This window comes from Poecilia reticulata, linkage group LG19 (assembly GCF_000633615.1).
Source record: "Poecilia reticulata strain Guanapo linkage group LG19, Guppy_female_1.0+MT, whole genome shotgun sequence".
Classification (NCBI taxonomy): domain Eukaryota; kingdom Metazoa; phylum Chordata; class Actinopteri; order Cyprinodontiformes; family Poeciliidae; genus Poecilia; species Poecilia reticulata.
This window is the reverse complement of record NC_024349.1, coordinates 5811762-5835826: the sequence shown is the minus strand read 5'-3', so window position 1 is coordinate 5835826 and position 24065 is coordinate 5811762. Positions and strand designations below refer to the sequence as shown.

The window sequence follows — 24065 nt, the reverse complement described above, 5'->3', positions numbered from 1 at the left end:
TTAGCATAGCCACCAATGACGGAGAAATACCGATYTTTCACAACTGGGATGTTGAGCAGCCTAGATGAGGTTGATTGAAAGCGCTAAGACCCGCCTCCTGGCTCTGATTGGTTGTTTTTGCAGACCGCAATAGTAGCTCATGGAGGATTATCAGTCTCATCGTGATGTGGTGACAGATTTAATAAATATGGAAAAAAACATATTTTTGTAAAAGTTACATACTGCAGCTTTAATAACCTCAAAGGTAAAGGGTGCTTTTTATGAAAAATATTTAATTTCTGACAGCAGGTGAGGTTTATCCAGCTTCAACGCCTAGTTGAAGGTTTGACAATGGTTACACRGGCCGGATGTAGCGAGGGACAAAAGGCCGCGGCGGTTTCATCAGGCAGGGATAACGTTGCAGATACTCAGGCGCCGTACCAGAAACTTAATCTGGGGATTGATTTTTACAGCAGTAATCTACACCAGCGTGAAACACAACAGGAACGCTGAAGAAATTCACTCCTCTGTTTCCCCAATGAAACAATTCAGGGCAAAGTACAAAGTTTAGATATATTGGGCTATTTCCAGGTATTATATAAAGCCTATACAGTTATTGGTACCCCTGTGGGGATCCATCCATCCATCCATCCATCCATTTTCCTTACACCTTGTAAAAAAAATATCCTTTTTTATTTTTAAAGTAAACAATAATGGTAAATTATTATTTAAAAAATCCTGAAATTAAATTAATCTATTGTAAGGGAGGCATAATCTCACATTGAAACTTTAAAAAAAAAAACACGTTAATTTTAGATAGGGGAATGTGACTATTACTTAAAAATAAAAGCTCATAAAATCTTGTTTTTTTCTGCAAAATTTTTTTTTACAAATGACAAAATATTTGGAAAAWGAGACTTTTATTCCCATCATATGTTATGTGAGTTGAATAATGTATTATAAGGGCCAGGAAGTTTTTTAATCACGAGAATATAGCCGCAATATAATTTGTATCCTTCAAAATGGAAAAGATAAGCAAACATTAATGGTTGTCTCTATGGCAACCATTAATRGCAAACTATAGAACAGGGTTGTCTCTGAGGGTGCGTTTACACTGCAGCCTGAAGTGACCCAATTCMGATTTCTTTGACGTAATGCGACCTGTATCCGATCTTTTCATGGCAGTGTGAACAGCACAGGTCGGATTATTTTTCGAATGCGACCCATATCCCATATGTATCCGATTGAAATGCGACCGAACGTYCAGGTCGCATTCATCCGAACTGAACGTCACTGATTCTCAACAAATCTCACTATTCTGCGTCCTGATABRCGCAAGCGGGAAGAAAAACAATAACCATGACGGACTATATGAGGATTAAGTTGTTAATATGCTGCTCTGGCCGGACAACAACTTCAAATATATAAGCTAAGCTCCACCGTTAGCCTCCATGTTTACCCTTAACACTGAGCTCTTCTTCTCTTTATGGCGGTTGGCAGAACACTGAGAACGCTGACGCTATTGCGCCCTCTACTGGGCATGCAGGACACTTTCAGGTCGTTTGCCCGTTCACACTGCAGAACGCATACAGGTCGCATTTACTGGCAGTGTGAACGRCCCCGGCAAAAAAATCGGAATTGGGTCACTTCAGGCTGCAGTGTGAACGCACCMTAACTTTGTCACTAATCTTTTCTCTCAACATGTCATTAGGCGATGAGCGTCTTAACCCCTCTCACTTCTTTTATCATGCCAGCGAATCATCAGTTCATCTTATTTTGACACTCTTATCAGGAAAAGAGTAGACTTCCTTTCTGGAAATTATTGGAAACTGTAAAAGCAAGTATWGAGAGTTAAACTAATCTCTTTCAATACACAAGAAAAAAACCAACAACAGCAGCAAATACACATCATCTTAAATAGAAAATTAAACAACTTTATGGATTTAAATGCAAAGCTGGGGAGGCGAAGGGACTGAAGCAGACGGCCTCAGCGCCGGATGAGGAGTCTTGGCACAACATGCAGGGAGGGAAGAACAAAATGTGCAAATCCTGCTGTTTAGAAAACTGTAGCAAAGAGTAACTTCTTGACGTCATCAGATCTCAACCATTGGATGGGAAAATTCAGTTTCTGTCCCATGAATTCAAAGATGAATAAATGGGCCTTTTTTCTCAAGATGTTTGGGGAAAAAAACCTTCCAGATGGGTCTGGTGTGGGAAAAAAATCTCCATAAAAAAATATAACCAAGAGYGTGGTCTTGGAGTCACCAGGTCTCTATGGCAACCATTCGACAATTTCACCCACGATCTTTTTTTGGATCTGATGTGAAACAAACCCCACTGTTGAGTATGGTGGAGAATAATCATGCTGTGGGCCTGTTTCTCACCTAAACACCAAGGCTACCTTATTAGAGTGCACGACATTACGCATGTTTTGGAATATAATTTACATTTTTAATTAGAAATCAGATCAACGTACATGTTTCACCAGACACAAAATGAACATTTTAAATAGTAATCATAGGAATTCAGACCTAAATCCTAAAAAAAATTWTTTAAAAACTGTGGAGTGAACTGAGTGTTATGAGTATTATTGCTCTAGGGATTTAATTTAAAAACTAACATTTCCTTAAAAGGCATTCAAAGGCTTTTTACACATCGCTAACAGGGTTTCCAAAAACTTTGGATACGAATAATGTTGGGAGTGTTTGTTTTTTTTTTTTTTTACAATATTTGTCTCATTTCCTCAACAAGTAACCCGATCAATCTCCTTGATTATTGAGAAAATCAATTAAAAACACTAACAGAATAGATCTGTTTTTAGTATTTCAGTATGTTTGAAATCAGACAAAATGAAGCCTTTTTAAAATAATTTCCCCCCTCGTTTAAAACAGTGTTGCAGAACGTCGGTTCTTTCAAACCCCAGGGTGGTTGGTTGATATTAACGTATTACTTTCTGTATCATACAGCTGTCATTTGATGCCATGCAGTGGAATATTTGTGTGCTGAYTCATTTGGAGAAAAAAAACTATTAAACTATGAAAATATTATCACTGATCAGCCGTAACATTATGATCAGTAAATGATCAGAACTGATTCCTGCAGATCAACACTGATCTAAATGAGATGATTCAAATATCCCAGCTCAAGGGTATTGAGTGATATTTTGCTGATCGGTAGTCATAATGTTATGCCTGATTGGTTTGTAGCCTTAAAAAAAGTATTAGAAATGTCCGTTAATGTGTTTCTCAGGGAGAACAGACAGAAAATAAGCAAAGATGATGATAACAGAGTTGAAAACAGATTTTTACATGCAGTGTAAAAATTTTTGAATTTTTATTTTTTTAAAACTGTTTGACATTAAAGCAGACTAAATGTTTTCAGTTTTCAGTCATTGGGGATTACCGAAGTAATTTCTATTTGCCAAATTAATGAGAAAATAAATTTATTTTGTTAATATTTTCATTAAAGTCAGCTGTCTACACTCTGTCAAAAACTATTCCTTTAAACTGCTTCCGGTTGTGACATCATGGGGGAAATTGCCCCAAAAATTAAAACAAAAATCAGAAAAACTGATGTTAACTTTAACAAGTTTGGTTCATACTTGGCTGCAATTTCCAGATGCCTGAAAGGAAAGCACTATTTTCATCTGTTTAACAACGATGTCAACCGGTCAGGTTTTATGTCACAGAGAAAATGTGTGACCTCGCGTGACCTTTGGTAGATGTTGGCTGAAGCTGGAAGAACGGTGTGATTATTAACCATGAAACAAGTTCTGTACCGACCGAAAGGCCGCTCAGTGAAGAAGAAGAAGCCATTACATCAAAAGGAACATGAATAAATTAAGTTTGGACAATTTTATGTTGCGTTTAAAGGAAAATGAGGAAGAACAGAGATGGTAGCATTATATTGTGGGCTGCTAAATATTAAGACATTTTTTCTATGTTTGGCTTTGAACAAGTAATAAAATTCTCATTATCCTGGCGTTTAGCAAATTCAACCCATTTTTAAATAATCCTACAGGAATTGTTTCATTTAATCTTAGTCAGAAAAAAGATTGTGTTTTTATAGTGTATGAAAAGACCTGGTTTCAACTGTACGTATTTTATATATAAAAAAAATTTTTTTTTGCACTCTCACAACAGCAATTCTAATTTAAAAAAGTGTTAGTGACTAATAAATAGAGGCTTAGTCGTCACAGCTACAAAACAAACCTGAAATTATTTGTGATCAAACCTTACGAATGCTCCTAAGATCCGAGTTTACCTTCGTGTGATGCTACGATTCCTAAGAACTCACCAGCTTAGAGTAATTTAGCTGCTTCCTGTAGCTTTTGTGCAATAATTAAGTGGCATGTACTTGATGTGCAAAGAAATAATCAGGAGAAAAACTTGACACCCGAAACTTTCAGGGTAGCATATCGAGTCCAGTGCAGCAGTGTTTTAGTGACACGCTAAATAAAATATGTTGTTTTCACTCTGTTCCGGTGATGTGCTACCCTTCTCGTATTGTGTTGCTTGCTGTCTGCTGTACGTTTAATCTAGGGCGTTAATACAATGTGTAAATGCATCATTGTAACAGGAAAATAAAGCCATTCATTATCAGACGCTGTTTCTTCTGTGTGCTTTGTAACTGAGATGAACAGATCTGCAAAATGGTTCAAATATTTTTGAAATTCTTTAATTTCATCGTGATTTAAAGAAAGAAAGAGATGAAACAAAAACCAAGTCACTTAATTTAAGAGCCTCCTTAACAATAGCACATTATAAAAGCTGAATTTTAAAATTCTTGTGCAATCTTTGTGAAAGTTAACAAATTAAATAGATATTATGTTTAATTAATAGTATTTTTTCCAGTTAAACTACAGTTAAAAATTCAGGATTTGATTGTTACTTTTTCTTCTGCTTACTCATTTGAAATGCACACTTTCTACTAAACCATTTCTATTGAAAGATTTCTCTGAGTATTGGGGACGCAAAGCAAGTATACATGTTTCAAATTTACATTAAAAAATTAAACAAAGAACATTTCTGCTCACAGGAAACACCAGGGCTGTTTAGGTTTGTTTCTTTTACACCACACAACACTTTCACTTTCAAAAACCTTCAGTTAATTCAACCTCATCTGCTCACCTAAATACTTGTTTTTACTTAAGTTGATTTAAGTAAAAACAAACAAAAAACCAATTTTAATAGCTGTTTAGATGGGTAGGTTCCCCCTTGTTGTGTAATCATCTCTCAAGTTTGGCCTTTCTGACAGCAAACAGTGAACCAAACCCAAGCATGACTTAAGAAACGATGCTTTCAATTCACTTGGTGCTGAGTCAGCTGGTGTTGATAAAATTCTGATTTTTTATTTTTATGTTTTTGCCTTAATGCGACCTTATCTGATCTTTTCATGATAGTCTGAACAACACAGGTGGGATTTTTTCCGAATGCCACTTGGCTATCCCATTAAAATGTGACCGAACGTCCAGGTCGCATTGATCCGACCTGAACGTCACTGATACACGACAAACGTCACTATTCTGCGTCCTGATGAGCGCAAGAGGGAGAGTAAACAACAACCATGGAGGACGATAATGAGGATTAAGTTGTTAGTATCCTGGCTGCGGTCAGACTACAACTTCAAAATCATAAGCTAAGCTCCACCGTTAGCATCCATGTGTTCTTCCGCAAACACTGAGCACTACTAWTTTTTTATGGCGGTTGGCAAAACACTGAGCACGCTCGCGATGTGTGACGTCATTGCGCCCTCTACTGCGCATGCGGGACACTTTCAGGTCGTTTGCAGTTCACACTGGAGATCACATACAGGTCGTATATATTTAGAAGTGTGAACGACCACGCCAAAGAAAATCCAATTTGCCAAAATAAAATCAGAATTGGGTCACTGCAGTGAAATCTGAATGAAAGCACGGTGCACTCAACAGTTCTTTGTTTAGATTGCTTTATCTACTAATTATGTTTAATTTAAACAGGCATAAATTTAAAAAGGAGGCAATTTAGCAACTAAAATGCGCTAACTCTTTAATAGGTTATCAAAGTAGTTTAAAAAGCTTTCAGAATAGTTTGGATATTTTGGTTTGTTTCAAAAAGACACAATCCAGTGAGAGGAACTGGTTATGCAGGCTGAGACAGTCTTCAATTAAATTAAAGGAAGTGACAGCCATTATGGGGAAGGACGGTGAGCTTGAAGGACACAGCGATGATGTAGTCTTGGCCAAGTTGATGACAATTTGCCATTGCTGCAGAAGTCCTGAAGTCAGAGGCATCATCCAAAGCAGTTTGTCAGCATGTAGATAATCCACAGTCGGCTTGAGGTCAAACTGAAGACAGAAGATTGGAGGACAGAGTCCAGACAGAAGACCGGGTCAAGACGAGGTGAAGGGGAGATGACCCGCCAAAAAAAGATCAACTTTTGAGGAGAGTTCATGGTAGAAATAAACAAAATAATGTTTCTTAAATGTGCAAAAACTTAAATGATTAAAAGTCTGAGATTTTAATAATATTCACATTTCTAAGGATTTTGTTGCTGCAGTTTGAACCTGCTGCACTGTTGATGTACAGTGTTGCAAAGGTAGAGTTGAGCATTTTGTCCACTAAAAAATAAAAAGCCATGATTTCTGATACTTACATGAATGAAACATAAGTCTGGCTTTGCAAAACCACAGTTGACCTGAACTCTTTTGAGTTTACATTTATTGACTTTGACTGAAATGCATTTTCTATTTAAAAAAAATAAACAACTGACAGATTTGAACTGCAGGCAGATCAGGTTGATCTTTAAACTCTTGAACTAAATAACACCACTGMAAGGCTTCAAAATGAGACTTTAGTTTATTCTGGAACGAGGGCTTCACAGATTTAGTTGTGCAGAAATGTTCTGCAGTACAATCCCAAATGTTGGCTTTTGGCCATCTTTTGCACAGATTACAAGCTGCTAAATGATCCTGACCTTCGATTGTAGTCAAGACATTTCAGAGTCCACAGTGCCTTGATTTTATAACCACATAATTCAAATTAGCTCATTATRATTTATGTAATAAACCAACAAAGTAGTAGATRATGATTCAATAAAAAMYKGSMRSCMRKTTKKWWTTWRKYCYWWTTWMYWWTTYYKRAAMCSRWYCCSGRAWWAAAAMCYKKTWRRWKKTKSMAAMMWTTTWAWWWKWWTTWAWYYWWTTKCTAAACTGAAAACGGTTCTTGCATTAAATTACCTAATTTATTTTCAGGYGCTACACTGAATATGCTTTAAACTTCATATTAAGCTTTTCACCCAGCAGATGGCGCCAAATCTAAAGTCCCAAATATATTTCAGTGAAGTGGATTTGAACTTCTGTCTCCTTCCGCCCTCTGTGAGACTCTGCTCACAGTGGGATGACCGCTGCTGATGGAGATCATGACACATCGCTCAGCATCTCTTACAGGCGTCGACAGAAGAAGCTCAAGGCTGTGATGACATAGAAAACATGTCATGATGTGAGTTTGAGAAGCTGAAAAAGTCTCAGGAGTAATCTGACGATTCAGCGTTCTTAATAATCTGTCTCTTCTGTTTAAACCAATCCTCTGATCTGATTTGTCACACCAACCCTTACAGGATGGACTTTGTGAAAAAAAAAGAATATATTTTTATGTGATTTTGCTYTTAATCCACACAAAACTCAGTTTAATAACTGGAAACGATTATTTGTCAAATATCCGACCAAAGAGTCTGGTAAGAAAAAGTCGTATTCGCGTGTCTTCATGACTTTTAGGGTCTGTGGCAAATACTGTGCCAATATATCAACATTCAGTCTTTGACATGATTCCTAATCGACGATATCTTGTGTTTTAATAACTTTATATTCTAATAYGCCATTTAAAAGTAGTTTTACCACACTTCCTGGCGCCATGTTTAATTCCAAACAGGAAGCAGTGGTTGTTTTGAAGCAATCTGATTGGCTGATAGGTTTTAAGTTTGCCCTACACCGCCCCCTACGGGTTTGGCATGTTTAAAACGACGCTCAGGAACGGATTTTTGAGGTTCGCATCGGTTCAGGATTGGTTTCGGGTTCTGAAACSRAGCCTGTGTGWATGACATTTATTWTTTTAAAACGATGTGATGGAGATATTCGAGTTATAAAMACCCAGCTATGTGGACAAGGACTCAAAAAGAGGGGTGAAAATGTATGAAGGGGTCAATTTTTTTCTGACTTTCATTTGTAAAATGTTTTGAAAATTACAATTTTCGTTCTACTGCAATACATACGCTTTATTAAAAAAAAAGTTTTTCACATATTTGTTAAAACTGTATAGCATAAGACTGATAATTGGTGTAAACATTGAGCTCTTCTGCTTTCTCCCAGAACTAACCAGAAACAACCAATCAGAGCCAGGAGGTGGATCTTAGTGCTGCCAATCACCCTCTTTAACAGAGCCTGTTGTGAATGCTCAGGCTAGATAGCATAGCTACTGATGACGGTGGATAAACGGTTTTCTTGTAACMTTCGTCGTTTCTCCACCATTAGCATATTTAGCAGCTGGTACATGTTGTTGATTGACAGCACTAAGWCCCTCCACTTGGCTCTGATTGGTTGTTTTTTCTCAGGAGCGGTGTATTTCTTCAGAAGGCAATAGGAGGAGGGCATTAATCTTTTCTCAGATTATCTGTCTCATATTTTACTGTCACAACATAGCGACAGTTTTAACAAATATGTAAAAAACAGATWAAATAAATAAATACACTACAATGTGTATCATGTAAAATCATGATAAAGTACTTTGCATTTATTTGTGTTTGCAGCATAATAAAGATCAATTTGCCCYGTTTGTTATTGCTTAATAGGAAGAACATACTGCAACCTGCTCTGACCTCCAGAGAAAAGTGATCAATATATGACAAATTATATTGRAGTTTCTTCTCCAGCTTGTGTCACCATCTCAATTTTCACACAGAAGCTGATGCAGCAGGAAACCCTCTGCTGCTGAGATGCCTTAAATTGCCATCGCTGTCTGATGATTGCTTTTATGGATAACCCCATCGACTCTTCTCCATTCAATTACTCCACCCCGAGGTGAAAGATAACTCACTTAGGGGGAGCTTCAAGCCTGTAGGAGGTCATTTTGAATTAAAGTATAATACCTCTCRTGCCGATACACAATCAGGCTGATTACGGTTGGAGTTGTTTTCCGCCTCTCCTCCCCGTTTGATTCCTCAGGTGATAGTTTAAGAACAATGGCAGCCAAAAGTCAAGCTTAATAGCTCTGACGGTGGCAGAGACAAACAGTCGGAAAGGATGATGGAAGAGTTGCCTGTCTGGCCTGGATTTTATCTAACGCCCTTGAGATAAGCTGCAGACATAGAAAATGATTCCTTTGTTTGAGGGTCACCAGCTGCAAAGGATACAATGCATGAATTTTATCAGCATGTCCTTGAGGAAGTTCAATATGAAGAGATAAATCCTCCCATCTTTGTGAACCTGTGAGTTCAGATGTAACTGTGTGAGTGAGGAGAAGAGCTGCGGGTTAAAGCTGCAGTGTGAAACTTTTTTTTTAGTTTTCCATATTCATTAAAACTGCCATCATGTTGTGACAGTAAGATATGAGACAGATAGTCTGTGGGGGAAAACGAGCTCCTCCTTGTGTCACTGTTGTGATCCGAAAAAATGCAACTTCTGCTCAAAAATGACCAATTAGAGCCAAGAGGAGGATCTTAGCGCTGTCAATCATCCTCCGGTACGCTGCTCAATGCGCTAAAGGTGGAGAAACAATTTCCTGTTGCAGAAAAACTGTTTATCTGCTGTCATTGATGATATACTAACTAGTCTAGAGGGCCACATAAAAAGTTCTGGCAGGCTCATTATCTTAGAGAGAGACATAAATAGAGCTTTTAAGAAAACAGTTGTGTGTTTAAATATTATTGTATTAGTCAAGTTAACCATTTGAGTCCTAAGTTTCAAATCTTCACCTGGATATTTCTGCTTATTTTAATTGTACAAAGTTCTTTAAATGTCCTGTGAGTAAATATATTTGCCCATGTATCCATAACAACTGGTACTTTCAATATCTAGCAAGTTATTTTCGCAATTTACCGTCTATTAAAGGAGCGTCCCTCAGATTAATTTCACTTTCTGCTATGGTGGGAGTAAAATTACCGTAATAACCTGATATTGGCTGGAAAGCGCAACGTCTCCCCTTTCATAAACCATTGAAATTTTTCAGATAGCACAATTTGTGGTGGAATTACAGTACTGCAAATTTGGCTGGATTGTCACCGACACGTTCAGCCTAGAAGGTTTAAAGCAGTTTTTATTTGTATTCTATCAAAATACATTCATGTGAAAAAAAGCTCAACATTATTTAACATTAAGAAGGACTTATCAAATATTTATTCACATTTGAACACTTTAATGGGTAGTTTTATTTGAGTATGTTCATGATCTTGACGTGTCCTGAAATAAAAATGAGTTTGACAGTCTTGGTTCAGAGGGCCGTATAAAAAACTTATGGCGGGCCAAATGTGGCCCTCAGGCCTCGAGTTTGACACATGTGGTTTAAGAGTTTGCTCAGTCTTTGCCTTTAGCGTATTTAAGCCTAATAAACAAGAAAAGTCAAAAGCATTAATAAGTATTTAAAATGATTTTGTCGGCAGAATTGGATTATATAGTCCTAAAACAATAAAGATTAAGAATAAAACTAGACAAAAGGAAGACTATTTTGTTTACTGTATCAAACCCATAATAAATAAATAAAAAAACAATCCTGTGATGTCTGACTTTCTCTCTCTCACACACAGAAAGTCAAACTCCTCCTTTCTTGATTCACTCAGGGAGTTTCAGTCAGTTTGTCTTCAGCACCATCCGCGCTGCGTTTCTGCGGCTCTCCGGGAGAAGACAGAAGAGGAGATGTTGTTTTTAAAAGTAAGGCACAACCTCTTTACGCATCCTTTAGTATTTTAATGAGCAGTAAAAGCAGGGAGTCAGCGCTGCTGCTGCTGTTTTGGCCGGAGATCTTTTGTTTTTTTTAGCCAGCGGTTGCTTTGCTGGACTTTCTGCATTCTGCCGGTTGAAAACGTTAAAACTCGACGATGCGCTCGGAAAAGGTGAGCAAGAAAAAATAAAGTGTGAAATAAATTTTTTTGGGGGGGGGGGGAATCAAATTGGTAAAGAAAAACGCTGACAAATTATTCGGAGAACAAACGGTGAGTTAAAGAAATATAGATTTGTATTTCTAAAAATGTGTCACTTTGCTAAGAATCAACTTTAAAAGTTCGAAGCTTAACTAATTCAGTTTTTTTTACCGTCTGCTAGCAATGGAAATAATTGTCATTTAAAAATATTTTTGGCAAAATAAGAATGTTTCTCGTATTAGTGGATCAAGCTTCATTAAAATGAACTCGTGTTTAAAATTAAAATGATATATTTTCTTAATATTTCAGAATTTCTTGCTAGGCTAAAGTTTGCTCGTGTTAGCAAGTTGCTAGCATCAAAATCACAATTTTTTTTAGCTCCTAGGCAACCTGTAGATTTGCCTGTTTAAAAATGTCTGCGACATTTGATTTAAAATCTAATATTACGCCATCTGATGTTACAATTACAAATTCTACTAAATTTAATTACCTGGCTAATTATTTTAAAGGATTTTTATAGCATTTTAGTGCACTCACAGATTCTACAACATGATCTGGGGAGCAAATTTTAAACATGGAAGCAAGTTGGTTTTTAATTACAGCCGCTGAAATTTTTCCCTCCAAAATTCCAACGTAGAATTTAAAGATGTTGCCTAAAAAGTCAGAACTTTGAGATGGCCAAAATTCTGACCACCTTCTTGAAAATTTAAGATTAAAAGTTTTAAAATTAAATTCAGAATTCTGACTTTTCATTAAATTCAACAAAAAAAGTCTAATTTCTGAGATTAAAGTTGGAATTCTGACTTTTTTCTAAAAGAAAATTCTCAAAAAAAAAAACAGAATTCAGTGAAAAAAGTTGTGATTTTGAGATTAAGTATCAGAATTCATTAGATTTTTTTCAGATTTTTAAAGTCAGAAATCTGAGTTTAATGTCAGAATTCTGACTCTTATAATTCTGAGATTAAAATCAGAAGTTTGACTTTTTTTCTGCACTTATGTTATTGTAGTTATTGCAAACCACAATAACTTTGATCAAACCAGGCCTAAATTATTTTAGACCTGCTTTAAAACACAATTTGTCATTTTAAAGTGTTTTAAAATGTGTTTTAGTGTAAAATAAGCCAGGGCAGGTTTGATCAGGCATTGTGTTTATTTTAATATTGACGCATAAGACGTAGGGGAAACAATCTTTCAATGTTTGACCAGTCTATTTCTGATGGTTAACCTGGCCATTTGTGTGTGGGTTTTCATAAATAGGATAATTGTTTATTGAATGACAAACTAACCTTTTAATTATGTGCTTGCAGTGAGGAAAAATGCTCAGATTTGGCTTTTGTAAGTATTTTATAATTTCGGATAAATTTTATCAAAGTGCTAAATAAAAAAAAAATATATATGGGTCAAATCAATTTTAGCTTGAAAAAAAACAAACTGCCACAAAACCAAAACGACTGCTTAGGTTATAACTAATAGTCATGATGTTGGATTTTACTGAGCCTAAAATTAATGACAGCTTGTTATGGGGAACTTCCGTTCCAGATGTGCCAATGTTGATGAGAAGTACAGTTATTTATTTTTTTTAATTTAAGCACTTTTTTTATTCTTATCTTAAAGTTGTTTGGCTGCTTTTCTGTTCTCTCTGCAGGCAGATGGGGTTTAAATTCAAGATATCGGAGAAGACGTCAAGTTGGAGAGGATCAAATAATTACACAAAAAGGTAACGCCATTATTCTCTCATGTTTCTTAAATATTTTTAGAAAGAAAATATAGATTTTTTTTGTGTTCTTATATAAAAAGTGAGAGTTCAAAGTGGTGTAATTTTTTTTTGTTGCGCTCTCCATGTGTCTATGAAACTTCTTGTTTAAATAACATTTTATTCCAACAGGAACCAGTTAGGTCCCAGCTGTGTGGGAGGATAATTGATGGTTTATACAGTGGGGTTGGGTGGTATTGAATTTTTTAAAACTGTTAACCTTCCTCAAATTACACCCTAGTAAACCGACTTCCTAGAAAGACTTGTGATGCTTTCTCATTGCCACATAAGGTGTTTTTACGGTTTCTAGTGTATTATAAACTTTTATCCCAAGAGGAAACATCTAACATTGCAATATTTAAGTGATTTGACAACAAATGGGTAAATAATGGCTGAAAAACATGTTTTTTTTTATCACTTCTAAACTTTTTTTCATTAGAAATGTGACTATGAGTGTATTGGCTCAAACTGTGTTTATCGTTTGCAGAGCAACGCAGGTGTAGTTGCATTTTGAATGCTGGTTTTATAAAACTTCAGCTTTTTAAAAAGCGCAGCAGAATTTTGCGTGTCCTTTTTCTAAAACTGTTTCAGTTACAGCCAATGTTTTGTTTGCCTATCAAGGTTGAACTGCAAAAAACTGAGACAATTTAGTTGTCGCTTTCAAGAAAAACATAAAATTTTGACTCTTATTAAGTAAAAGGAAATAATAAATGATTTGGAAATGTATCAACAGAGCAAAAAGTCTGGTTTTAATCTCTCTGTTATTTATGCATTAATTATTTTCTGTCCCAAACTGTGGTTTTTAGGTTATTCACCAAAGTTTCCCAATCAATGTATTGATTAGATATGTCACAGTAAGTAAAAAATTAATTAAATTAAAACAAGTTCAATAACTTATTGAACGCATTTTCTCTTTTCTCTTTCTACCAAAAACTGGATGACAAAACTCTTCAGTTTTGGTCTCAAGGACAGTTTTGTTAACAGAGACTCCATAATTAATTTTATTTGTTGTTTCTGTTCATTTTAATTTGGATATTTAAAATGTCTTCCAGTTCTAAAGTTAGATGTTCATTTGAATTTACAGTTTATTGATCGCTGAGAATGTGTTCCTGCGTTTTTATGCCGTTACTGTTGTCTGAAAACAACAATAATGTCGTTTATCGCCATAAATTTGTCATCCATCAAATTAAGTATGACATTTTTATGGAAACAGATCCTGACACCAATTTTGTTATCTTTTTCTTGTGTTTGTATACTTTTCACATTTTGCCTCCCACATATATAATTTGTTTGTTTTATTTGAAATGGAAACCGTGCAGAAGTTTGCATCATGACTGGTTTTGTCCAATTGTAAGTCATTTACGTCCCTTTTTTTTAATCGGATCACCTTAATGCAGACTCAGGAGAATCAGTTTAATGGAGAATTCCCATCAGTTTACTGTGTGAAACGGCGGTGTCAGCAAGTTGCAAACTTTTTAAAGTTGCCTTTTTATGTAAATAGTCGGTGAGTGTTTCAATCTCAAATAGCCTTTGGGTGGAGCATCGCTGTTAGGGCTTTGAAAGCAACCACAAACCTTCATGTTCACAGCTTGAAGCCCACTTAGACGGGCTTGTACGAAGCTGGCTCTTTTATGGGCTCTATAGGAAACAGGAGGTTCTTGGCCTCGGGATGGGAGACATCTGGAGTCGGTGTGCGGCGCCACTCCCAGCTTCTCAGTTTGGGATATTCAGGCCTCTTTCACAAACGCTGACCTTTTCCAGTATTTTAACTACACAGGTGAACTTTACACGACCTTACAGAAGTATTAAATACCTCTTGCACCTTTTTTTTAAAGACATTTTTTACACTACAAAGTTTGCTGTTGTAATGTGAAACGATGTAATGTATTATATTTACTTCTGAAAAGTGTTGTGTTAACTTTGGGGTGTGTGTGTCTACCAATTTGCACTTCTGCCAACAGGTAACAGCCCAGTTCCTCAGTGCAGAAAAGCTCTAGTCACATGGTATGTGGTGTTAGTTTGTGCCTCAGATCTTTAATTGGGCCATTCCAACACGTTATTACATTCTGCTACGGTTCTGACTGCATGCTGATGGTTGTTGTCCTGCAGGAAGGTGAAACTCACACCAGTCTTTTGGGGCCTCTTGCAGGTTTTCCCCAGAATCGCCCTGAGTTTAGCTCCTTAAATGCACGTTTTGTGTTCTAAAAGAATATCTGGAAGCCACGTTTCATTTTTCTTTGTCTTTATTATTGTACGGTACTTTTCTGCAAAGAGTCGGACCGAATGAAGAACGCAAGCCCAAAATGTGTGAACTCACTTTAGAGGAAACTGTTGAAGACAATCTTTGTTTTCAGATAAGGAAATGTTTGTGAACAAGCAACGTTTGTTTTCGCTGCATTAGGTGGCAGACTTCACATAATCTGAGCAAAATTACAAGATATTATTGCACAAAATGAAATTCCCCAAATTGTTAAGATGTGGCAGCTAAATCTTTTAAATGAAAATGATATAAACAGTGCAACCAAATGTTTGGAAATGCAACAAACAAAATGAGTCCTTGACTTTAGCATCTGTTGCGTTGAGGTTTTAGGCAGAACGAAGCAATATTTTGCAAAGACGACTTCATATTTTGTGTCCCGATACAATTTTTCTGTTTGTGGTCTCAGATTTGTCCTTGTAGATGAACCACGAGGCTCTACTCTTTGTTTTCTTATATATTTTTCTCAAGTTATGTTTAATTGAGATTCTAGATCTTATTAAAGACTTTATGAACTGCTTCATGTTGGCAGTGAAGTAACTGGAATGGCTTTGAAACAAACCTCTTTCAACTAGAAATATGCTTAACTTGTGAGGAATCATTTTCCTCTTGCAAAAAAACCCTTCACCTGTTATTGGCTTTAAAATATTTGTAGTTTTGTAGGGCTGTAGTGATACAATAATCTAACGATACGATACGCAATATTCTGCTCACGATACGATATATATTGCGATATTAAGCAAACGATACAATTCAATACACTTTTGCGATTTTCTGAAAGATTTTTGAGGGACAGAGTGATTTTGGTGACATTTTGTGAATGTTATAGAGTTGGACTGAATTAATTCAACTGAAAACTGATTAAAAGCACCAACTGCACAATACCTGGCTCTGGTTGGACACAGACTTAAAGTCGACAGCTGGACAAAATGAATCAAAGAAATGGTGAGAAAACATGTTTCTTTTAATGAAACAGTACAAACTGTAGCTTACATGCTTTTGTAAAGTAAATAAAGTGCACCAAGTACCTGCTCTGAATAGTTTGATACCTTTTTAACCTTGACACTGAACATCTGAAGGAGTCACTATAAGCCTGATGACCGAATCCCTCTCCCGGCGAAGCAAGCAGTGAGTGAGCAAGGTGACAGTTGGATGTTACGATACTTGTGGATGAATATACATTTTTTTTCTAGGAAAGAAAATATTGATATCGCAAAATCGATATTATTACACAGCCCTAGAGTTTTGTTTTGCTGTCAGATTAATAAAATGTCTGCATAATGTTATCACAGAAAACATTTTATGTATTTCTGAATGAAACCACGAGGAAAAGTTGCAAAACAATATTACCTTCATCTGAACGGATTTATTGAGCCATAAATTCTGTGTATAAGATTTAAAATAATCTGTTTATTTTTGTTTATTCTATTATAATTGTCACTATTTCTGGTCATTGTGGTTCTGATTCCCTTTTGGGCTTTTTTTTACTTTGACAGATCATCACCTCTGATCAAATCACGATAACAATAAGCGACTTCCTGCTGGCAATAACTATTTACTACAGCAACTTAATCGGAATTTGTAACTGTAGACTATAAATAAGTCAAAGAAAATTAATAATCTGTTGTCAAAGCGGGTATAAGTTGCCCTCTGGGTGGGTGTGTACAAAATGCAAATCGCTACTTTTCTGGCCCGCCACAGCTTTTTGTGTGACCCTCTGGACTCCAGACGCTAAATTACATCAAATCAATCAGTCCACCCAGTTTTCTGTGATTCTGTGTTTGTGGAAATTCACATTAAAATAGATTCCCACTTTTTTTTTTCTTGCCAATGCATAACTAAAGTTTAGTGCAAATTTTCAGCGAAAATGGTCAAAACCATTGGGTTTAACTTTTAACTGACCTCTAACTCCCACCTGTAGGTGGCAGTATTTTGCACTTTTACAACGCCGCTGCCTCAACGTTTGATATCAAGTTATTAGTTYGTCTGTGATCGATGTGACGATATATAAACGCAAATATCACAAAATTCCTTGAAGCTATTTCTAAATCCACAAAATTAGTGAACTGAACAATGTGAAAAAACTTTTAATTTTAAGAAATTCTTATAAAATGCAGGTATATTTTAACAGTTTGAGTGGTTCTATCGTTACATTCCGGCACAGCCGGCCCTTTAAGACCACTGATGATCTTAAAAACGATGAGTTTGAAGCCGACGATCTCCCTGCTCACAGTCCTGCAGGGACATGTTTCGGTTAGCAGAAGAAGAAGGTGGAGGGTGGCACCGGTTTGTGTTTGTCAGTGGGATCCGTGTTTGGGGTGGAAGGAGCTGCGCCACTGGCCCTCCACATGTTTCGTTACACAACGTGGCCAGATGTGCACTTTCAAACGTCACGTGGCCGTTAATGAAGCCGTGAAAAGGGATGGTGTTTTTCTTCAAAGCAGCAGCAGACGTCAGGAAGCGTGTTAACGCAGCCGCTGGTGACGGTCTATTATTAGGCAAAACCGTGGAGATGTGTGGCGTCCAGGAAGAGTCGGCATGCGCAGGTTAAAGGAAGTTCTTAGTAATCACATAGTAAATATTTTATTTACAGATGCAAATGAAACTGAACGACAGTTATTCATCAGAAATCAAATTAATGATGGAAATGGGTTTAATCAGATTTCATAACCTGATGGCCTCAGAATAATTTTACATTTATTCTTTTATTATCTCAGTGAAATCTGTTCCTGTGAAGCCTTCCTGAAGAGTTGGAGTTCAGCCGCAGCAGAGGGGCGTCTGCACGTTAAATGGAGGCGTTAAATGGTTACGTAATGTGTGGTATATGTGTCAGGTTCACTTCAGTACAGAAGCTCTCACTTGGACAGTTTACATTTATATTTTCTAAAAAAATTGAAGCCAACTGTAGATGACTATACAGCTCAGTCCACTTAAAATGATCAGTTTCTCTGATTTTACCACCTGTAGGTATAAGTTTGAGTAAAATGGACATTGTTCTTTTGTTTTAAGATCTACTGACAACATGCCTCCGAAATTCCAACCAAAAATTTACTATTTGGTCAAAATAACAAAAAAGATGCGGAGCTTTCAGACCCCAAATAATGTAAAGAAAACAAGTTCATATCAATTTATAAACAACAATACTAATGTTTAAACTCAGGAAAAGTTCAGAAATTGGTGTTTGATGGAATATGATATATTATTTTCTGAGTTGAACATTAGTATTGTTGTTTCTGAATGAACATGAACTTGTTTTCTTTGCATCATTTGAGGTCTGAAAGTTCTGCACCTTTTTGGTTATTTTGACCATTTCTCATTTTCTGCAAATAAATAAAAAATCTTTGCTTGGAATTTCAGAGACATGTTGTCAGCAGTTCATAGAATAAAAGAATAATGTTCATTTTACTCACATATTCAGATAAAAAGTAAAATCAGATAAACTGATAGTTTTAACAGGTCTTAATTTTTTCCAAAGCTGGATATCAAATGCAAGTTTTACATACGTTTTTGTCAAATTTATATAAAAACAGTCATTTTATGTTTTATTTACTTGATTATTACAAGAATATTACTGAAAGGTTCATTTATCAAGTTTTCCGTGGGGTTCAGTGCAGTGGGTGTTCTTAATTTTTTCCAGATCTGTAAACTGTATCTTTAAATGTGTCCCACGTCACACATTTTGTCAATCAGTGAATATAAACAGCCAATAAATGACTAATTATATAATTCACCCTCACCAACTACTGGCCTGGTACAGAGGTGTAAAGAAACCTAAATTAAGTTCAGATGTTATTACAGAGTCATAACCTGAAACGGTGACACCCTACAAAAACAACAAATACGGGAAAAACACCTTGAAGATAATTTGACTATTATTATTATTACGCTGTCATAAATATGACATAACACCTGTAATGAACATGAAGGAGTCTTCATAAATGTTTGTCTGTTGTCATTAAGTGTCATTCTGTAAATAATTACACTTTTAATGCAAAGCTGTACTAAAACTTGCATTAAAAGTCCATTAAAATTGCCAACTTTGCACTAAAAGTGTCATTATTTATGGAATGACACTTCATGACAAGTCGTAGGCATTCAAGAAGACTCCTTCATGTCCAGGTGTTACGTCATGTTTATGACACTCTTATGCACACCCCTTCAAAATAAAGTGTCACCTTATCTTCTTTTAGTGTCTTTGTGGCACGCATAGAAACACAGATTTCATTTTTCTTGTCTCGTCTCGTCTTGTTTTGTGATTTCTGGTGTTATTTTTTACCCGTGCATGTAAACAGGGAAACTGGATCGTTTTGTGTGATCCAGTTTCCCAGAGGGCTGGTGTTGGCCGGAGATGCTAGACGCTGGTCAGTGTTTCCGGACTACCACATCCATCTCTTCCTGTGACTTTTCCTCTTGGCAGCCTTATGCTTATTTTTAGATTCTGTGTAACGGGGGAGACATAATCTGGGTAAACTTCCTGTGTTCTGACATCAACTAGGGGATATACCCTGTTTCTCACACATGACGAGAAGCTCGTTGAGAACAGATTAACAATGGTTTTCTTTGGGCGGATGGGGAGAATCGTCTTTTTTTTTAAATCCTGGGAAAGTATTTTTCTTTCTTTCTTAGATTTGCTCATCTTCATACACCAAAAAGGTACGTGTTGATATTTCTTCTCGTTTGTGCAAATAGGATCCTATTTAAACCGTCCCCCATTTGGGATTTGTATCTCTCCATTAGAAGCGGGCCACAGGGCCACAGCTTTACCACACAACTGGCATTTATTATGTAGAAAACCGCCAGTCCTGACTTCTGAGGGCTGGGCTGGTTTTGGGTAGGCAGTTGGAGAGGAAGTACGCTTTAATTTGTTGGGTTTGGTTTGCAAACAGCCGCTGTCAACACCTTAATTCTTTACGTGTTTAAACCATGTTGGGCTCCAGAGCACAAATGTTAGACTTGTCTGGTGAAGATTTTATTCAGAGAGGTTTCTGGAGCAATGCCTGAGAGATTAGATGGAAAACATTAAACATATTCATAAAATATGTTTAAAAAGAATCTACAGCTCTGGAAAACAAACTAAGAGCTCACTGCACTGAACCCCGTTGAAAACCTGGTTATTCCTCCAAGTATTAGTTTCTGAACCCTTCCTGAGTTAAACATTAGTATTGTTGTTTCTGAATGAATATGAACTTGTTTTCTTTGCATCATTTGAGGTCTGAAAACTCTGCACCTTTTTGGTTATTTTGACCATTTCTCATTTTCTGCAAATAAATAAAAAAAATATTTGCTTGGAATTTCAGAGACATGTTGTCAGCAGTTCATAGAATAAAAGAATAATGTTCATTTTACTCAAAACATATACAGATAAAAAGTAAAATCAGATAAACTGATAGTTTTAACAGGTCTTAATATTTTCCAGAGCTGGATATCAAATGCAAGTTTTACATACATTTTTGTAAAATTTAAAAACAGTCATTTTATGACTGTTTAGTTGATTAATACCGAAAAGTCAATTTATTTCATTTACTCGGTTATTTAAGTGACTCACATTATATATTAATTGCTCTTAGATTAATGTTTTTAAAGTTTTTTTCTTTCACTTTTAATGATTTTGCACTCCCACCTCATAAAAACATGACAACCCACTCTGAGCTCCTATACGTTTAGTCAGCTGGTTTACCCCTGAAGGTGCTGTACAATGGCTGCTGGAAAACAAGGGTTTTGTTATTGACTTTTCAGAAATGTATGGTTGTATAATTGTGCAATCTGTTTTCAGCCATTTTCGTATGAGAGTGTAAACGTGGCCAGCAGCGGCTTATTTGGATTTAAAGTGACAGGAGGCCCTAAAACATCTCATTATGAAATGAGCTCAAAATAGGCAGAACTGAGCAGACCTCATTATCTAACAATGGTTTTTTTTGTAAAAAATGTAAAGGTTTTTCTTTTATGTCACGTGGACCTATCCTAACCTAATTGGTCACCTTTAAGTTATTTTATATAAATCTGGTACAGTTTTATTTCAGAACTTTTGATTCTGTCTTTGCCTCTTTTTTGCAACTCTTTGCTAGATATTGATTTATAATATCTAATCTTCTTTTTTTTTTCATTTGTAGAAAACACAACAACTGAGGAAGAAGTTACCTAAAGTTTTCTAGAGTCAAGTAATAAACTTTGAATATCTCTAAGCTGGTTTTTCTTCCCGTCCACAGGTCGCTAACGGAAGGCGTATGCTGGCTCTGGCTGTAGTTTTCCTGCCATTACCATGAGCTGGAGCTTCCTGACGCGCTTGCTGGAGGAAATTCACAATCACTCCACGTTTGTGGGCAAGATCTGGCTCACCGTCCTCCTCGTCTTCCGCATCGTCTTGACAGCCGTGGGAGGCGAGTCGATCTACTACGATGAGCAGAGCAAGTTTGTCTGCAACTCGGCCCAGCCGGGCTGTGAGAACGTCTGCTACGACGCCTTCGCTCCTCTGTCCCACGTCCGCTTCTGGGTTTTCCAAACCATCCTGGTGGCTGCGCCGTCCCTCATGTATCTTGGCTACGCTGTGAACAAAATCGCTCGGGCAGAAGAGCAGGCAGATAAGGGGAGAGTGAGGAGATTTCCGCGAAACAAACTCAAGAAGCGCTACCTGGGGAGCAGGAAGCAGCACAGGGGCGTGGAAGAGGCTGAGGACGACGACGAGGAAGACCCGATGATCTACGAAGTGGCGGAGGACGATGGGAGTCTAGCTGCGAAGGGAGACAGTAATGAGAGACAAGTGAAAGAAAAGGTCCGCCATGATGGTCGTCAGCGGATTAAAGAAGACGGGCTGATGCGCATTTATGTCTTCCAGCTGTTGGCGCGTTCCGTCCTGGAGGTGGGCTTCCTCTGTGGACAGTATGTGCTGTACGGATTTGCAGTGCCTTCCAGATACGTTTGCTCCGACCTGCCCTGTCCGCACAGCGTGGACTGCTTCGTGTCGCGGCCCACGGAGAAAACCATCTTCCTCCTCATCATGTACGCCGTCTCTTTGCTCTGCCTGGTGCTCAATTTATGGGAGATGCTTCACCTGGGCATTGGCACCATCTGTGAAATGGCACGTTCCCGCCAGCTGCAGCTGCGTGACAACGAGCTGTACGGACTCACAAAGAGGAATAAAGCAGTGAATGAGGCGGGGCTGAGCGACGACCACTGCAGCTCCCCTTTCACCTGGAATGAATCTCCAGCCCCTCCAGGATACAACATCGCCGTCAAACCTCTCGTGGTGTCTAAGGGGAACCACATCCCACCTCTTCCCATCACCGACCTCACCCACGCCAAGATCGCGTGCCGACAGAACCACGTGAACATCGCCCAGGAGGAGCGACAGCAGTACGTCAACAACGACGAGAACCTGTGCCGGGCTGGGAGGGGCGACGGTCCCAGAAGTGCCCAGAAAGACGTGGGCCAGGCGCAGAAGAAGCTGAATGCGAACAACCAGACCAGTTGTTCGCTGCAGGGCCACGGTAACAACAACAACAGCAAACCCAACCATGAACGTAAACACCGGCAGGCGTCCCGTCACGCCTCCGGAAAGGCCGAGACCAACAAGGGCAGCAGCGGCACAAGCAGCAGCAGCAAATACGGAGTGATAAAGAGTTCTGAGTGGATCTGAAATAAAGAAACACTGTTCAGACACAGAACTTGGGTTACAACTGATGCAGCTACACCACAGAGATTTTCTCAAAAGCACCATTCAGTAAAAGTCTCTGTATTTCTGAAAACAATCTCCTACAGTGTCAATCCCGGTTAAAACATTTGCTTATCCAAGTAACTTTTGGGTAAAACCAGGTTCTTCAGGGACAAATAAAGTATTCAAGGGCTTATTTCAGTTAGCATTAGCGACTCCTCTACAGTATTTTTCATTATTTTGTTGTTTACATTTGACACTTAGCAGTTATAGAAGAGATTAGCCAAACCCGACTACATAACTTTAAACATCTATAAGCAAAAATGTGTTGAAAATGGTAAGACAGGTGTATTTCTCTTAAGAAATACAGAGTAGATACTTGTATCCTGGTATTTTTATTATTTTTATTTTTTATTTGATTTTAAAAATGTCAGTTATATCTGGCATTAGAGGCCTCCGTTTTAAGTGCCTTCATTGAAGAGCCAAAGAACTGCTTAACTTTTTTTTTTATAAATAAACTGTTCTCACTAAAGTGGACATGACCAGCTCTATGTACAGATGCTTCTAATTCCTAACTAATGTTTCTGAGTATGCAGAACAGTTTGTTTTTCTGCTGAGCCAACTTTTCTGTGCAACTTATTCCTACATTAGTTCAACGGTTAATGCAGAGCCCAACTTCATGTTTTACCTGGCCTGGTATAGAGTTGATTGATTTTCAAACTGAAAGGGTTTGGGCTTGTTCAAAGATATTTTTTTACTGCCAAATAACAGCATGTTTTCAATAAAAAAGTCTCTATTTTCTTTGTTGAGTTTGTCTTTCATAAAACAGTTTTCAAAAAAACGTATTTAAATGTGATTATCATATTAAAAAATTAATGATTTCTGGATTTTTTTACTCCTTGATATTTACAGAAACATCGCCATCTGCTGGGAAAAAGTAAACAACTGGTTTTAGTTCCTGAAGCTAATCTACATAAAATGAAAGCCGCAGTAAGATTTACCCCCAAAAAGCATATCTACAGGTGGAATATACCTGTATTGCTTTATTCGGTAAACTATATTTTACTTGAGTCCTTTTATAAGCTAAATTTAGTTTTATTGGATGGCGATAATTGATATATAGGCACACTATTGGAAACGAGAAGCTAGTCTAAAACAGCTGAACCGTGGACACAAAACAATGACACATTTTATTTAGATGGATAACCTGCTTACGTTGCTCTGATCTGATCACTTTATCCTTTTTAAATAGTACAATTTTCTAAGTATAGTTCTAAGAGTATATTTAATATAAGTATATTTAATATAAAAAATAAATACGC

The 24065-nt window shown here is 37.1% G+C and overlaps 1 protein-coding gene across 4 annotated transcripts; it reads left to right on the top strand.

Annotated features, from left to right (window-relative positions):
* The first annotated feature begins 7336 nt into the window (after positions 1-7336).
* LOC103481269 (gap junction gamma-1 protein-like) lies at positions 7337-23544 on the top strand. 4 transcript variants are annotated; one of them, XM_008436657.2, is made up of 5 exons: positions 7337-7457; positions 10753-11058; positions 12393-12420; positions 12731-12802; positions 21302-23544. In XM_008436657.2, exon 5 carries the CDS (start codon positions 21355-21357, stop codon positions 22726-22728), a length of 1374 nt encoding a protein of 457 aa, XP_008434879.1. In that variant the 5' UTR covers positions 7337-7457; positions 10753-11058; positions 12393-12420; positions 12731-12802; positions 21302-21354; the 3' UTR covers positions 22729-23544. The 4 variants fall into 4 exon arrangements, with proteins under 4 accessions (XP_008434879.1, XP_008434878.1, XP_008434876.1 ...); XM_008436656.2 differs by lacking the exon at positions 12393-12420 and having other exon boundaries at positions 10753-10876; XM_008436654.2 differs by lacking the exon at positions 12393-12420.
* Positions 23545-24065: the final 521 nt, after the last annotated feature.

Coding starts and splice junctions, on each gene's coding strand:
- LOC103481269 (XM_008436656.2), top strand. CDS start 21,355: ATGAGCTGGAGCTTCCTGACGCGCTTGCTGGAGGAAATTCACAATCAC.